Below are 17200 nucleotides of genomic sequence, written 5' to 3'. Positions count from 1 at the left end.
TTTCTCTCTCTTTACTATTGAATTTGTCTGCAAGATTGATCGAATGCACTGGCCAGGAACACATTATTCCTCCTCTCAGTTCCCTCAGATCCCTCTCTCTGTATGCAGCCAGCCTTGCCTTCCAGGTGAGCGGAAGAAGGTGGTTAAAGGAATGTCCTGCTGTTGGCATTGTGAAAAATGTGAAGGTTATCAGTACCAGCTTGATGCATACACCTGCAAGAGATGTCCTATCCACATGAGACCAAATGAGAACCACACATTTTGCACTCCCATTCCTGTGATCAAGCTTGAATGGAGTTCTCCATGGGCTGTAGTGCCCTTACTTCTTGCTGTGCTGGGCATTTTGGCAACTCTCATAGTAGTGGGCACATTCATGAGATACAATGACACTCCTATTGTTAAGGCCTCTGGTCGAGAACTAAGTTATGTCCTTCTTACTGGTATTTTCTTGTGTTATGTCAACACTTTTATTATGGTGGCCCAGCCTGGTTATGGAACCTGCTCTCTACGAAGAGTCTTTTTGGGACTAGGAATGAGTATTAGCTATGCTGCATTGCTAACGAAAACCAACCGGATCTACCGTATTTTTGAGCAAGGTAAAAGATCAGTTAGTGCTCCAAAGTATATAAGTCCATCTTCTCAGTTGGTAATCACTGCTAGTCTTTCTTCTGTCCAGTTGCTGGGTGTGCTTGTATGGTTTTTTGTGGACCCATCTCGACCTGTAGTGGATTATGAGAACCAGCGCACACCAGACCCACAGCTTGCAAGAGGAGTGCTCAAGTGTGACATTTCCGACCTTTCCCTCATTTGCCTTTTGGGCTACAGCATGCTTCTTATGGTAACCTGCACTGTTTATGCTATCAAAACTCGTGGAGTTCCTGAGACATTTAACGAGGCAAAGCCTATTGGTTTCACCATGTATACTACCTGCATTGTTTGGCTGGCCTTCATTCCAATTTTCTTTGGTACTGCTCAGTCTGCTGAGAAGGTAAAGAAGAAAAGATGGCACAATTGAATGCATGTCTTTCATTTTATAACTGTTGTGCATGAAAATATCACGCATGTAATAATGTGGTTTTCTGTTGGCATGAGGATTCATTTTTGACATTTATTTTGACTTATAATGGAATAAAAATAGGATAATGTTTTAGAGATGTATTATTTAGCTCATCAAGTTTTTTTTATCTCTGAAGCATTATGCATGAGGTATTGTTCCCTAATATAGCCTTGTTTGTTGAAATCAATTTTTTTTCATACTTAAAACAAAACCAAATTATTGAATTGTTTCTGCGTGAACTTAATTGGGTTGTCTTGGATGAGAAAAGTGGATCTACTTTTCTTTCCAAAAACAGTGCCACTGTCTGTTACTATATCCCAATTTAAGTAAATGAGGCTGACCTGCATTACTGGATACAGCTCAAGAATTAGTGGTACTGTTTTTTGGAAAAGAAAAAAGACAACCCCATGTGCTGTCCACATCCGTATTTCTGTTACGTAGTACCAAAGATTAAACATGTCCTATTCTTGTCCATTTTGTGGACCAGAATAGGTATTGTTACAATTGGCACACTAAAAAACGGATGCAACACAGATGTCATTTTTTAATGCAAATCCTCGGTTTGTGTACAAGCAGCTGCTATCTTTTTATTTTGCAAAAAAAAAAAAATGTAAGCAACAAATATTATTACCCAAGACTTACATTTACTGGATATGTATCATTGTATTGGCTGTACTGACTTTACTGGGAAGTGTTCTCGGTGATGCTGCAGTATATACCTTCCATTTGGCATAAGAAGAAAATAAGTGCAGACAGTTTAAAACCATTACTACAATATGTTCTGTATGACCAATGCTTCAGTACCTGTTGGATTGACTAGGGGCGTCATTGGGTCAAAACATTCGGGGCTTAAGCCCCGGATGTTTTGACCAGTGCTCCGAATGATTGATGGCACTGGCAGGGCCGGCGCTCTAACTCTCCTGCGCTGTTATGAATGATCTGTGGGGTTGCCCAGACGGCTAGGCCCTTCACTGTAGTTATTAACCCCATTCAGCAGTCCCCCATTCACTGAAGGGAGGACTGCTGAAAGGGGTTAATAACTACTGTGAAGGCCCCCCCCAGGTGGTGATGAGGGCGTGGCTTCAAGTGGGCTCGTGCTCTGGATGTCTTCAGACCCTAGCAATGGTCTGGGACCCTCTGTTCCACCTCTTGGACCCATTTCACCACCTGAACCTCTATTGCAGCCATATGTGAGAGAGTTGTCCATGCATATGTGTCTCTCTCTCTCCCACAAATTCTGTTGAAAAAATGAAGACAGTGAAGCCATTGACTATTTTAAACACCAAAAGACAGAGCCACATGTATGGATTGACACCTCTACCTCTTTGTGGAGTCAGCTATATGTGAAAATAGTTGGGTGGATTGTTCCACAGAATGGCTTGGATATTAGTATGAGTATGCTGGTGGTTATTGTTTCCTGAACATAAATGGAAAATGTCACGAACTATGGATCCGATCGCTCCGGATCCCACAGCTGTGACGTAGTGGTCTGTGACGGAGTCTGCGCACACACACTATACTTCGGTAACTGCCACCACATGGGTTCCCGGTCCACGAGCCGACTATCCGGGTCATTCACTATCACACAGATCAGTGGATGAACCGGATATCACTTACTGACCAACCGCAGTCAATCACCCCCAGCTACAATTCCTAAATGCAATTTAACTAACTACCTGGTAACGTCTCTTCAAAGGCAAGGTACGTTGTTCAGCAGCTTAGAATATGGAAGACTTGGCCATTTAGATTTTATAATCTTTAATAAGAGGTAAAAAGCAGTGCATACAAGTCTAATGAAAATGATTATAAATCTACAGAATAATAATAACAATATAAATAATCACGACAGTTCAAATGAAAGGGAAAAAGATGAAAGAATACTTAGTTTCTCTGGAGGGTTTCAGATGGTCGTTCTTATGTCCTTTTTGAATCCTTGCAAACCCCTTTTCAGTATGTATCAGGGGAGACCCTCAAAGTTCTTCTGATACAGGGATATGCCGTCAATGTCCAATTAAGTGTCTGGTGATGTTCCATGGGTCTCTCTCCTCTGTCCTTGTTCACGGATTTTTATGAACTCTCCCATGGGCAGGAGACTTACTCCTGTCAGCCAATGGCAGCAGAGTGACTGTGAAGCCTAGGGATTGGCCCCCCAAGTGTTTTATGACCCCATCAAAGTTCAGTTCCTACAATGAGGATTATACTTAAGCCCGTATCTCCTTGATACATCGGCATATTTTTATACAGAATACATATTTGCGATCCTTATTTATTCACCTACAGAATGAGACCACACACGGTAATGCTGGGACCTTTAGTTCTTCTACCACCCATAGGTCAGCTACGGAATCACATCCTCTAGTCATATTTGATACCCAATTAACCACAATACTCTGTAGAGCCTGGATCTGATGTCAGAAAGGGCATAAGTTGATTCATAAATGAAATATGAAAGTGGACTGGTTTTATGCCCAGAGCTAATTAAGGGCTATTAGCTCTCCTCAAACCAGACCTGGAAATTAATGACGCCACGCTCCAGCCAGGCTTGACAGCGAGCTGATCTTATTTTATAGGACAGGTTGAGCTGGGCCTGGTATAGCCTTTATGACCTTTTATAGCTGGCCTTACAGAGTAGTGGTAATAAAAGTGTCCATCTATATCATAGGTGACCCAGGCTTCAGGAAGATGAGAGTTCACAGTTTTTTTTTACATATGCCAGAAGCATATAAGATGGCTACCCAGAGGAATTATGTATGTATGCCGGCACAGTATCACTGTGAGCTGAGTATTGTGAGAGACGTGGCAAGCGCTTATGCGCTAGGGACAGTGTTGCTTAAAACGGTTATAAAAAGGAATATTGGAGAGGGAGGGTGCAGGGACATCATAAATAGAGTTTTTAGAGACTGTAGGGAAAATGTAGGGAGACAACAGGGAAACTGAGGGTGGAGTGTAATCGCTGTGTGAATCACATTCTAGTGCACTCACATTCAGAGTTAATTCCTTAATTTAAAGTGATACAGTTAGTGTGCCTGAGTATATAAGGCAGGTGTGATTGTCATGGGCATCACGTTCTAGTGCACCCACATTCAGAGTTAATCCCTTATTTTAGTTATGTTCCATCCTTATTCAAGGACAGTGTAATTTTTTGGCCCTGTACATGTGTGCAGTGGAGTGAAATTGATTAAGGCGAATTCCTTATGTTAGCTGTTTCATTACATAGCATAAGTATTAGGCCATGGTTAAATATTTCATCCTCAACATGTGTGCAGTGGAACTAAATTAATTGTAGCGAATGTCTTCTGTTAGCTGTTGCATTACATACAGTATCAGGCCGCGTTAAATATTTCATCCTGTACATGTGTGAAATGGAGAAAGAACTATCATAGTGAATGCCTTATGTTAGTGATACAGTTGTTATACACTTCGACCAGCAGAAAGTTTCCTAGGCCCTTCAAAGGAATGGGCAGCGGCAAAAATTATGCTGTAGCCAGCACCTGTAGCCAGCACCAGTAGCAGCAGGAGTGGTGATAGTAGCAGCCGCAGAAACATGCCACATGCCCTGCCATCTGGTGGTCGTGTTTTGACCAACAATCCAGCTGTACTGGAATGGTTGACTCACTTTTCACAATCATCTCAAGTTACAACAAATACAGCCAGTAATCGGTGGATTCCTATAACACTACACTTAGTTGGCATGGCCCAGGAACTGCCTCTACCTGTCTCTCAGCCTGTTCTGAACCTGTCTCTTGCCCCAAGTGGCCTCTTTATGTAATTCTCTTACAAAATCATACAAAAGAGGCATTTTCAGGAGATTGCAGGCCACAACAGAAATAATTTGCATATTGTGCCACACACCTAACCAGCCAAATCCCATACCAGCAACATATTATATGACAGCTACGAGTTTTCGGGCTCCTGTCCCTTATGGCAATAATCCTGCATCCATGTCTGATCCATCCACCATAGGGATGACTGCTGTAGGATAGATGGGAAAAGGAGTGCAGCAAAGGTCAGACAGATGCTGGTGGTAGGGGACTCTATTATTAGACAAACAGACAGGGTCATCTGTCGCAGAGGCCGTGAATGCCGAACAGTGTGTTTTCTTCCAGGTGCTCTGGTTTGGCATATTGTGGATCAGATAGACATATTGCTGGGTCTGGGGAAGACCGGGTGGTCATGGTACACATTAGCACCAATGACAAAGTCAGGGGGAGAAGAAAGGTCATTTAAATGATTTTAGGGAACTAGGAGAGAAGTCCAGAATCTCCAAGGTAGTGTTTTCAGAAATACTACCAGTGCCACAAGTGTCACTAGAGAGACAACAGGAGCTTAGGGAGTTAAATAACTGGGTCAGAATTTGGTGCAGGAAAAAAAGGTTTGGGTTCATGGAGAATTGGGCTGACTTCTCTGTTGGCTACAGGCTCTACAGTAGGGATGGACTGCACCTTAATGGGTGGGTACAGCTGCTCTGGGGGAAAGGATAGTTAGATGGCTTGAGGAGCTTTTAAACTAAGGTCTGGGGGGAGGGGGGGTCATACTAATAAGTGCGTAAATAGTGTAGATAGAGAGAGGGATATAGGAGTGGACAGTGGGCATGTATTGGGGGCTGGGGTTAGTGAGGAAAGTAGGGAGAAGACTGGGCAGAACTGTACTGATGAAAAATAGAGCTGCTGGTAACATGGACCTGTTACATGCAAACATCAACCAAGGTACCCCAAAAATACCAGATACTCACTTTATAGGTAATAGTTGAGGCTCACTGGCACCAACAACTCATCAGTCTATTGTTCCATGCATGTCCACAGCTCCTGTGCGGTGTGGGGTTTGTCCCACAAACAGATATGTTTTTAAACTGCCTGCTGTCGTTTACCCCTGGCTGTGCTGAAGTTGGTGGTGAAGGTGTTACGCTGACTGGATGAGGAGGTGGTAGAGGATGAGAAAGTGGAGTAGGAAGAGGAAGCAACAGGAGGTAAAGAGATGCGCCCTAAGATCCTCGGTGGTGGAAGGACATGCGCCAAACTGCTATCCACCTCAGGCCCAGCCGCCACTGCATTTACCCAGTGTGCTGTTAGGGAGATATAAAATCTCTGATCGTGCTTACTGGTCCACATATCCGTAGTTAGGTCAACTTTGCCGCAGATGGCGTTGCGCAGTGCACACCTGATTTTTTCCCCCACTTGGTTGTGCAGGTAAGCCATGGCTCACCTGGAAAAGTAGTGGCGGCTGGGCACGACGTACTGTGGGGCAGCCACCACCATAAGGCTGTTGAAACTCTGTCTCCACCAGACGGAATGACAGCATTCGAAAGCCCAGTAGTTTTGAAATGCTATCATTCAGGGCCAGGGATAGCTGGTGGGTAGGGGGGGTACTTCCTCTTCTGCTCCAGTGTTTGGGAGATGGAGAGCTGAACGCTTTCGTGGGACATTGTGGAGATTCTTGGTGACCCAGGTGGTGGTGTTGCTGGCAGATCCTATGTTTGCGCGGTGGCAGGTGCCACTGTGACTCCAGAGGTGGATGAAGAGGCTGAGACTGCAGTAGAAGAGAAAGCAGGAGGAGCCAGAAACCTCTCTTTGTTTTTTATGTGTCTACTCCACTGCAGCTCATGCTTTGCACTTAAATGCCTGGTCATGCAGGTTGTGATCAGGTTGAGAACGTTTATGCCTCGCTTCAGGCTCTGATTGCACAGCATGCAAGCCACTCGTGTCTTGTCGTCAGCACATTGTCTGAAGAATTGCCATGCCAGGGAACTCCTTGGAGCTGGCTTTGGTGTGCTCGGTCCCTTGGTTCGGTAGGTAGTAGCAAGCATACTGTCTAGGGGACGGCCGCTCCGCTTTTGCACCCTGTTCCCTCTTCTGCTGTGCTGGTGGCTCTGTGCGACCACTGCCTCTTCCTCCGAACTAGACAGGTCACTCGCATGACCTTGATTCCATGTGGGGTCAAGGACCTCATCGTCCTCCACATCATCTTCCACCCAGTCTTCACCCCTGCCTTACTTGTCGGTCTGCACACTTTCAAAAGCCCCAGCAGTTGTCATCTGTGTTTCGTCATCATCCGAGACGTGCTGCGATGGTCCTCCCATGTACTCATCTTGAAACATAAGTGGTTGGGCATCGGTGGGGCAGGGCTATGTGGATGGCCCTGGGAAACCCTGCTAGCAGAGTCATCAAAAACTGAAAAAACTGCTCAAAGAATTGTGGCTCATACTGCTTGGCTGATTTGCAAGGGGGTGAGGAGAAGAACTGATGGAAATGGGCTGCAAGTGCCAACTCTGATCTTTCAGCAGGAGACTGGGTGGGAGACAATGTGAAGGAACTGGAGGCACTGTCAGCCACCCAATCTACTATCGCCTGTGCTTGTTCTGGCCTTACCATTCGTAGAGCCACATTAGGCCCTACCAAATAACGCTGAAGATTCTGTCGCCTACTCGCACCTGAGGAAAGTGTTTCACTTGTGGCTGGCACAGATCGACCACGCAACAGGAGCTCCAACAGCAGCACTACAACCAGGGCCACGTCCTTTATTTGACGTTCTCTTCATTCTTTGCGTTCACCCACCAAACTAACAGATGCAAAAAATGTAACAGCCAATAGTCAACAATTAAGTTCACTGAGAGTAAGGCAGTGCTGGTGTCATAAAGAGGAAACATTTCTTGAGGTCACACAATAATGTGACAGGCGAATTTTATACAATTACTTCACGGTCCCAAATTTTTTTATTGGTCAACCAACAATGTAACTGCAGTATTGACTGATTGAATTTCACTGTGACAAATGCAGCAAAGGCCCCAGATTTAAGGTCTTGCAAAAATGAGTGATTTTTTTAAACCCAGAATATAATTGCAGTATTTCAAGCTTGTATTTGACTGTCACAAATGTACATTTGCTGTGCTGGTGCACTAAACTTGCATAAAATGGCCTCCGACGCCCACCTAACTATCAGACAGATAAAAGTTCTTCTTCTGTGTCACTGGGCTCAGGGCAGGGTAAAAAAAATGTGCACTGCACCCGCGAAACAAAATCACTGTAGATTGCTGAGTTAACAAGCACTTCTGATAAAAGATTATTTTTCTATTCTCTCCCTCACAGCAGCAGCATCCTATCCCTACACTAATAAGATCAGAGTGCCGTTCAGAGCTTCATTACTCCAGCTTATATAGAGGCTGGGTCACATGCTGCACTGGCCATTCACCGCAATGCCATTAGTAGGTCTTCAGTCTTTGCTGTGTCCTTGTTTATAATTCTTAAAATTCTCTAGGGACTGGTACAGTGCCAAGTGATTGGCGCAGGGTAAATGTGGCTCCCATATTCAAAAAAGGATTTAGGTCCTCTACATGTAATTATAAACCAGTTAGTTTAACTTCTGTTGTGGGGAAAAATGTTTGATGGACTCTTAAGAGACTATATACAAGAGTATGTGACTGTAAATAATTTTTATAAGTGGTAACTAACATGGGTTTACCAAGGACAGAAGTTGTCAGACTAACCTGATTTGTTTGGGTGAGGTGAGTAGAAACCTGGACAGAGGGGCAGCTGTGGATATAGTGGATTTTACAAAAGCTTTTGATATTTTACCTATTAAATGTCTATGAGGGACAGTAAGGTCTATAGGCTTGGAAAGTATAGTTTGTAATTGGATGGAAAACTGGCTGAAGGACTGTGTCCAGAGAGTTGAGCTCAATAGTTTTTTTTTCAATAGTTTTTTTGGGGGGAGTAAACTCTTTCCTAATCACTGTCCCTAGTTCCTGCAACGTCTCTCTCTGCACTAAGTTCACTGCAAAATGAAGGAGACCGGGCATGAATAGGCTTTTAGAGGACTGTGAAATCACAGGGGCTGGCTATAGGGTGATTGGCTGCATGGCATTGTGGGTGCTCCTTCGTTCCGAGGCTTCTTACTTTCACTTTATAACACGTGCTGCAGCTATTTAAGAAAAATGTAATTCCTTACCATGAAACAAGAGGAAATTCGACTTCGGTACAAATCAAATTTTTCCTGAAATTCTGATCAAATTGCAATTCGTCAACTTTGATTCACTCATCTTTAATTATATGGCATATTAAATTAACATCTAATCATACATCAGAATTAGAGATGAACACATTTCTCAAAGATTTGATACGAATTTATTTGTGGTGAATCGTGTTAAAAAAAAACTGCTATTTCCTGGCTGCAAAGAGCCTCTATAGTGGTGTAGAACACTGGAGAGTGGAGAGTCCCAAGCCATCATTTCTTTGCCAAAAAGGCAGTACCAGCCCTGCACACATATGTAGAACAGAAGGTGGGCCAGTCCAGTCCAATCATTGGTGACCGACAATGGGAAGAACATAGTGCCAGTGCTGCATCAAGGAGGACTGAGCCATGCGCCCTGCATGGCACACTTGTTCAATCTGGTTGTCAAGAGGTTCCTGAAGTCTTCCGCCCATCTGCAAGACATCCTAAAAATGCAAGCACTTCAGTCACTCGTACACCGCAAAGCATACCCTCCTTGAGCTGAAAAGGCAGAACGGCTCCCCCTAACATAGGATTATATGTGACGTTACCACCTGTTGGAATTTCACCCTCCATATGTTGGACTGTCGAAAGGCCATAAACGATTTATTGATGATCCAAGCGGACAGGAGTTCTTCAAAATCAGCCAGTGGCAGCTTATGCATGACACCTGCTGTTTGCTCAGGTCCTTGGAGGAGGTCACATTATTTGTCAGTCACCAGGACTACAGGATGAACGATGTCATTCCACTGCTTAAGGTCCTGGAACAGATGCAGGTAAATCTGGCTGGTCAGGGGACTGGAGACTTAGCACCTACATCTCATGGCCACATGAGCCCTGTGGAAGCTGAACTGGAGGAGGAGGAGGAGGACATTGGAGCACAAGCAATGTGTAGTGAAATGGGTGGTTTTTCTACACGGGTGACAGGAGAGGAGGAGCAGCCAGAGGAGTTACAGGGCGATGAGGAAGACTAGGCAGAGAACCCAGACACACCGTGTCAGTTTGCAGTGGGGATGGAGGCAGGGAGTCCCTCCGAGTCACTTGCACAAATGGCCTGGTGCATGCTCACTTTCTTGCATATTGACAGCTGAATTGTCACCATTTTTAGCTCTCCACCTTGTTGGACCCTTGCTACCAGTCCAAAATGGGGGCCTTTTTTACACCTGCTGAGAGGGAGGACAAACTAAACTATAGAGACATCCTATAGAGACATCCTATGTAGTCAGTTGGCCGCTGCCTATCTGCGCCATCGTCTATCCTCTCAAAGGTCTGAACAGGGGGAACCTCTGCACTCACGTTCCACTGCCATGGCTGCTGGGGAGGTGTGGGGTGGCAGGAGCAGTACCAGCTCAATCATCAACAGCCTGAGTCTAGAGTCGCTGATGAGTAGCTTCCTTCACCCGCATAGTGAAGAAACTACTCACCAGCAACTAGACATAGAGCAGAACCTTAACCAGCAGGTGGTGGCATACTTGGATTGCACCCTGCCAGCCATCATTGAAGATCTGCTGGACTACTGGGCAGCCAAACTGGATTTGTGACCACAACTGGCAGAGTTTGCCCTAGAAATGCTGTCCTGCCTGGCCAGGCATTGGAGTGGGTGTTTAGTGCGGCGGGGGCCATAGTTACCCCAAGAAGAACTGCATTTCCACCCACCAATGCCTGAAGCATCAGATTAGATCATCCATGCTGCCTCACTCAAACCTTGACAAAAGAGACCGGTTTCTTCTGGATACCTTCCTCAGCTACTATTCTGATGCTGACACCTGCCTGATGCCACACATCTGATGCCAAGTGAACCTTCTTTCACCCACCATCTTGAGCTAATGCTAGTATTGCCACCCACCTCCACACTATGTCACCTTGCTGCTCTATGGCCTCCTGATGCTGCTGTCACATCCACACTATGTCACCTTAACACTCTGTGGTCTCCTCATGCTGCTGCCACCTCCACACTATGTCACCTTGCCACTGTCATTGTGCCACTCTGTGGCCTCCTCCTGTTGCTGCTGCTGCTGCCACCTCCACACTCTGTCATTGTGCCACTCTCTGGCCTCCTAATGCTGCTGCTGCCACCTCCACACTGTCATTGTGCCACTCTGTGGCCTCATTATGCTGCTTCCACCCACTATGTCAAAGGGCCACTCTGTGGACTTCTCATGCTGTTCCCACCCTCCCACTTCATGGCTGGGCTACTATTTTGCCTTTCAGCCTGGCTGACATCATCATTTATTTGATCCTTCTTCTGATCTGTCAGAAGGAAGGAAAAATGAGACGCACAACGGATTCTGTCTGTGTAGCAAATGTAAGGCCTCTATGGTCCCATCAGAATTGGCTTGTGATTTGGTAGCCAAAAGCAGGAATGGGTACAAAACACAGAAGACATGCAAATATTCCATTCACGTGTTATCTCTGTTTTGATCCACTCATGTTTTTTTTTGGGCATCAGCAATTACATGGATTAGTGACCAAATTCGGACCGAGTGAAGGCAAATGCTTAACAGACAGGATCTGTTTTTTTGTGAGTTATTGTTCTGATGGATCAGAGGAAGGGCAACAAAAAAATCAGGCGATAAGGCCAAATTGAATTTTTGAAAAATTTGCTCATCTCTAGTCTTCAACAAAACTCAGTTGGCATTTTACCTCCAACATTCTGTCACAAATGTTATCAATATCCTGCCATATGCAAGTTAGATCTGATTGCAGGTGATATATTTTGGCAGTGAATGCTGCTTGGCAAGAAGTAATGACAGCCATAATTTGATTCATAGCCTCGACAGCCTGACCAGGAGAGTTGCACTCCCCATCCTTCTCTGTTTGCACCATCCACTAGCACCTTAGGGCCAAAGGATGAAGTGAAGTAGTCAGTCTTGCAACCCTATATATAATATGTAGATATCAATTAAGAAGTATTGGGTAACTCACCAAGCACCCCTGTAGGATACTTAGGCAGTCCAGCTTGTGCCTGTACTTCTCAGTTGGTTGTTTCAGCGCCCAGAGACAGACCGCCAGAGGAGGCAATAGAGCACAGCGCCACATGTGTGCAAGCAAAATAGTGGATACCAAATGGTTGCGGGTCCCTCCGGAGGACACAGGCTGTGGACAGGGCCACCAGTATGCAGCAGCCCTAGATCTTCATCCAAACATGCCAGGCGACTTTGGTCATCCCAAACAGCAGGAGATCCACCCCAGGCAATCAGGACTCTCATTTTCTGTGCTAGGGAGCTAGGTCAGGAAGCTAGGCACCAGCAGACAGGCCCCGCCAATCCAGTGTACCAAGCAATTTTGTCCCAGGAAATATGGTCATTCAAAAGCAGCCACAAGCAGTCTAGGGCCCTCAGGAATGCAAGACAGGCTTATTGTACTGTACAAGCCAGGCTGGTGGTCAGGATAATAGCAGGATATAGTACAGAACTTCAGAAGCATGCATCCTCTCTCCATGACAGTTAGGCCCCTTTCACACGGGCGTTGCGGGAAAATGTGCGGGTGCGTTGCAGGAACACCCGCGATTTTTCCGCGCGAATGCAAAACATTGTAATGCGTTTTGCACTCGCGTGAGAAAAATCGCGCGTGTTTGGTACCCAAACCCGAACTTCTTCACAGAAGTTCAGGCTTAGGATCGATGTTCTGTAGATTGTATTATTTTCCCTTATAACATGGTTATAAGGGAAAATAATAGCATTCTGAATACAGAATGCATAGTAAAATTGCGCTGGAAGGGTTAAAAAATAAATAAAAAATAATTTAACTCACCTTAATCAACTTGCTCGCGTAGCCCGGCATCTCCTTCTGGCTCCTTTGCTGAACAGGACCTGGGGTGAACATTAAATACATGAACAGGACCTGTGATGACGTCACTCCGGTCATCACATGATCCATCACATGATCTTTTACCATGGTGATGGATCATGTGATGACTGAGGTGTCACCAAAGGTCCTTGTTACTGCACAAAGCTCAGATGAAGACAGAAGGAGATGCCGGCTACGCGAGCAAGTGGACTAAGGTGAGTTAAAAAAATTTTTAACCCTTCCAGCGCAATTTTACCATGCACTCTGTATTCAGAATGCTATTATTTCCCCTTATAACCATGTTATAAGGGAAAATAATAATGATCGGGTCTCCATCCCGATCGTCTCCTAGCAACCGTGCGTGAAAATCGCACCGCATCCGCACTTGCTTGCGGATGCTTGCGATTTTCACGCAACCCCATTCACTTCTTTGATGCGTGAAAATCACCGCTCATGTGAACAGCCCCATAGAAATGAATGGGTCGGTATTCAGTGCGGGTGCAATGCGTTCAACTCACGCATCGCATCCGCTCGGAATACTCGCCCGTGTGAAAGGGGCCTTAGGCAATGGCCCATGGATTTACCATCCTCATGGATTTACCTTCTGCTTGATAGCAGCTAGATAGAGGGACAAACGCTATTGGAGTAACTAATTGAAATGGGTGTGATATACCTGTTTCGCCCAAAAAACTGGTTGATGGCTGCGATATATCTTCTTCCATAAAATCCTTATTGAGGGGTGCTATATACCCGTTTCTGCCAAATACTGATTGAGAGGTGCGATATACCTTCTTCTACAAATACTGCTCTTCTCTACGGACTATCTGTATATAAAGCGATTGTTCTGACATGCATGTGAAAAGTAATCAAATACACTGCTTTGATGTCAAATAAGTTACCGTGATCAGGAGTTCTTCCTCAACGTAGCCAAAATTGCTGCCAACCATCTTTTCTGATCGTATCCAACTTTGAGTCGGTGGAAACCAGTTGCTGTAGTAAGCCACACCTATTTTGCGCAAACGCAGAAATTTCATTGCCGATATTTTGCAATGAAAAAAATAATGAATGGAGATCGCAAATTTGCATAATGCATCTGGTATGTCACTGTCCATGTTGTGGGACTATTTGTGCACTTCTAGTAAGTATTTGGTGACTGCAAATATGACCTGAAGGTTTTTCAGGTTCGCCTGCAATAAAAGGCCTGAACTTGCGGTTTGCGAACATTTGATCGCGTTCGCGAATCATCCCTGCCGATGTTCGTCCTTCACTAATGGCAATACAGTTGTATCTAGCAGGCAGGCAGTACATTTGAGGCCTGGGACAAATAATCAGGGGCCCAGGCCCCAAATTTTTTAACCTAGCAACGCCCCTGAAAAAAACATAACCTTCTTGACGCGTTTCGGGCACCCAGGCCCTTCGTCAAAAGAATGGCATGATCATGAAAAACTGAAGTTAAAAATACAGAAAATAAATAGAAAATAGTCAACAATGTATAGAAATAGAAAGAGAGAGAGAAAAATAAATAAATAAAAATATTTAGTATGCAGCTAAGTTGCATTACCAGATCAATGTTCTCCTTCTGCGATGCAGTTTAAAAGGATTCAGTCACCTGGATTTTAGCTACCAAGATTTTCACATCACTACATCAGTCTCCATAATTTAGTTTAAAATATGCTACTCTTAACCCCAGCTGCTGTCCTGTCATTTAGAGTAATAATCACTTTTATTAATATGCAAATTACCTCTATAAGGAGCCCAAGGGGATGTCTATAAATTACTTCTGCGCACTGTCTTCCTTTCCGGGTCGAGCAATGTGCAGACAGCCGGCGCATGCACGCCTGCTTCCGTGAAGCTGCTGCCAGGACACTGCGCAGGCCTGGACCAGTGTAACCAGGGCGCATGCGCGAGATTACAGCGCTCTGGGGAAAAAAAATTGCGAGGTGAAGAGTGAATAATTACCAGAGTGGCGGTGCTGCGCCCCGAGATAATGGGCACGTCTGGGCTCCAACAGACAGAGGAACATCCCCTTGTGCTCCTTATAGAGGTAATTTGCATATTAATAAAAACGATTTTTACCCTAAATGCCCTGACATGGGATCGCGCAGTAAAACGAATCGGCGATCGCGGTGGATTAACCCCTTCTATGCTGCGGACAGCACGGACCGTGGCATAGAAGGTGTTTGTGATTGAGAGAGCACATAGAGTCACCCGATGGGTGAGAAGGCGGTGCAGAGGCTGTCCAATTTCTTTTACGGCATCGAGACCTGCCTTCTACGGGAGCCGAGGAGATCCAGCCTCAGTCTGGGTCTCCTAGGCAACCTGTTAGTGTATGACACTGAGTCATACACTAACAGGCAATGCATTACAATACAGATGTATTGTAATACATTGCAGAGGGGATCAGACCCCCAAAAGTTGGAAAAAAAAAAAAAAGTGTTTTCAATAAAAAAAAAAAAGTTTCAAGTAAAAAAAAAAGAAAAAAATGGCCCTTTACCCTAATTTTATAATAAAAAAAAATAGAAAAAAACACACATATTAGATATTTCCGCATCTGTAACGGCCAGCTCTATAAATATATCACATGATCCACCCCGTCCGATATTCACCATAAAAAATAAATAAAGACAGTGTAAAAAAATGCAATTTTTGTCACCTTACATCACTAAAAGTGCAACACTAAGGCCCCTTTCACACGGGCGAGTTTTCCGTGCGGGTGGGATGCGTGCGGTGAACGTATTGCACCCGCACTGAATCCTGACCTTTTCATTTCTATGGGGCTGTGCACATGAGCGGTGATTTTCACGCATCACTTGTGCGTTGAGTGAAAATCGCAGCATGCTCTATATTGTCCGATTTTCACGAGACGCAGGCCCCATAGAAGTGAATGGGAAGCGTGAAAATCGCATAGCATCCGCAAGCAAGTACGGATGCGGTGCGATTTTCACGCACAGTTGCTAGGAGACGATCGGGATGGAGACCCAATCATTATTATTTTCCCTTATAACATGGTTATAAGGGAAAATAATAACATTCTGAATACAGAATGCATAGTAAAACAGCGCTAGAGGGGTTAAAAAATAAAATAATTTTTTTTTAACTCACATTAGTCCACTTGATCGCGAAACCGGCATCTCCTTGTGTCTTCCTCTGCTGAACAGGACCTGGGGTGAGCTGCTGCATTAGAGGTTAAGGACCTTTGATGACGTCACTCCGGTCATCACATGGTCTTTTACCATGGTGAATCACCATGGTAAAAGATCACGTGATGTACCATGTGATGACCGGAGTGACGTCATCAAAGGTCCTTAACTTCTATTTAATGCAGCAGCTCACCCCAGGTCCTGTTCAGCAGAGGAGACACAAGGAGATGTCTTATAAGGGAAAATAATACAATCTTCAGAACATCAATCCCAAGCCCGAACTTCTGTGAAGAAGTTCGGGTTTGGGTACCAAACATGGGTGACTTTTCTCACGCGAGTGCAACGCACTCGCGCGGAAAAATCTTGCATTTTCCCACAACGCACCCGCCTCTTATCCGGGCAAAAAAAAATGACGCCCGTGTGAAAGAGGTCTAAGTGATCAAAAAGGCGTATGCCCCCCAAAAGTACCAATATAATGCAGCGATAGCAAATATGTTAACTTTCATTTGTTTATTTAAGTTTTACACAATAATGTCATTTTTTAAACAAAAAAAAATTATGTTTTAGTGTTTCCATATTCTGAGAGCCATAATTTTTTTTATGTTTTGGGAGATTGTCTTGGGTAGGGTATCATTTTTTGCGTGATGAGGTGATGGTTAGATTTGTTCTATTTTGGTGGGCATACGCCTCTTTGATTACCTGGTGTTGCACTTTTGGTGATGTAAGGTGACAAAAAAAAAAAATGATTTTTTAGCACAGGTTTTATTTTATTTTTTTAACGGTGTTCATTTGAAAGGTTAGGTCATGTGATATTTTTTAGAGCCAGTCGATACAGATGCGACAATACCAATTTGTTTTTGAAAAGGTTGCTTTTTTTTACTTGAAACTTGTAATTTTTTTGTAAAACAAATTTTTTTAACTTCTTTTACACATTATTTTTTGTCCCACTCTGGAACTTCAACTTTTGGGGGTCTTATACCCTTTGCAATGAATCACAACTCTTCTGTATTGTGATGCATTGGCTGTAAGTGTATTACAGACTGTTATACACTTACAGCCTGTTTGCCTGTGAGATCCAGGGGGCTGGCTGGATACCTGCAAGGACATTGCAAGTGCCGCGGTCAGCACTGACTGCAGCACATCAAGGGTTAATGCGCTGGCAATCCGATGGCGCATGCAGTAGGGGTCCAGCTATCAGTGACTGCCGACCCCTGCCGCAGATCGGGCGGGC

The 17200-nt window shown here is 44.6% G+C and overlaps 1 protein-coding gene across 1 annotated transcript in view; it reads left to right on the top strand.

Moving 5' to 3' along the window:
- Nucleotides 1-17200, top strand: part of GRM4 (glutamate metabotropic receptor 4) — a 351034-nt gene that overhangs the window by 276259 nt on the left and 57575 nt on the right. The window contains exon 8 of the mRNA XM_044285678.1: nt 35-988. Within this exon, the coding sequence (XP_044141613.1) occupies nt 35-988 (954 nt within the window). The remainder of the gene's footprint in view (nt 1-34; nt 989-17200) is intronic.

Source organism: Bufo gargarizans, chromosome 3 (genome assembly GCF_014858855.1).
Source record: "Bufo gargarizans isolate SCDJY-AF-19 chromosome 3, ASM1485885v1, whole genome shotgun sequence".
NCBI classification, from domain to species: Eukaryota; Metazoa; Chordata; class Amphibia; order Anura; family Bufonidae; genus Bufo; species Bufo gargarizans.
Note: the sequence above shows the minus strand (reverse complement) of the source record. Positions and strands in the feature narration are given on the sequence as shown.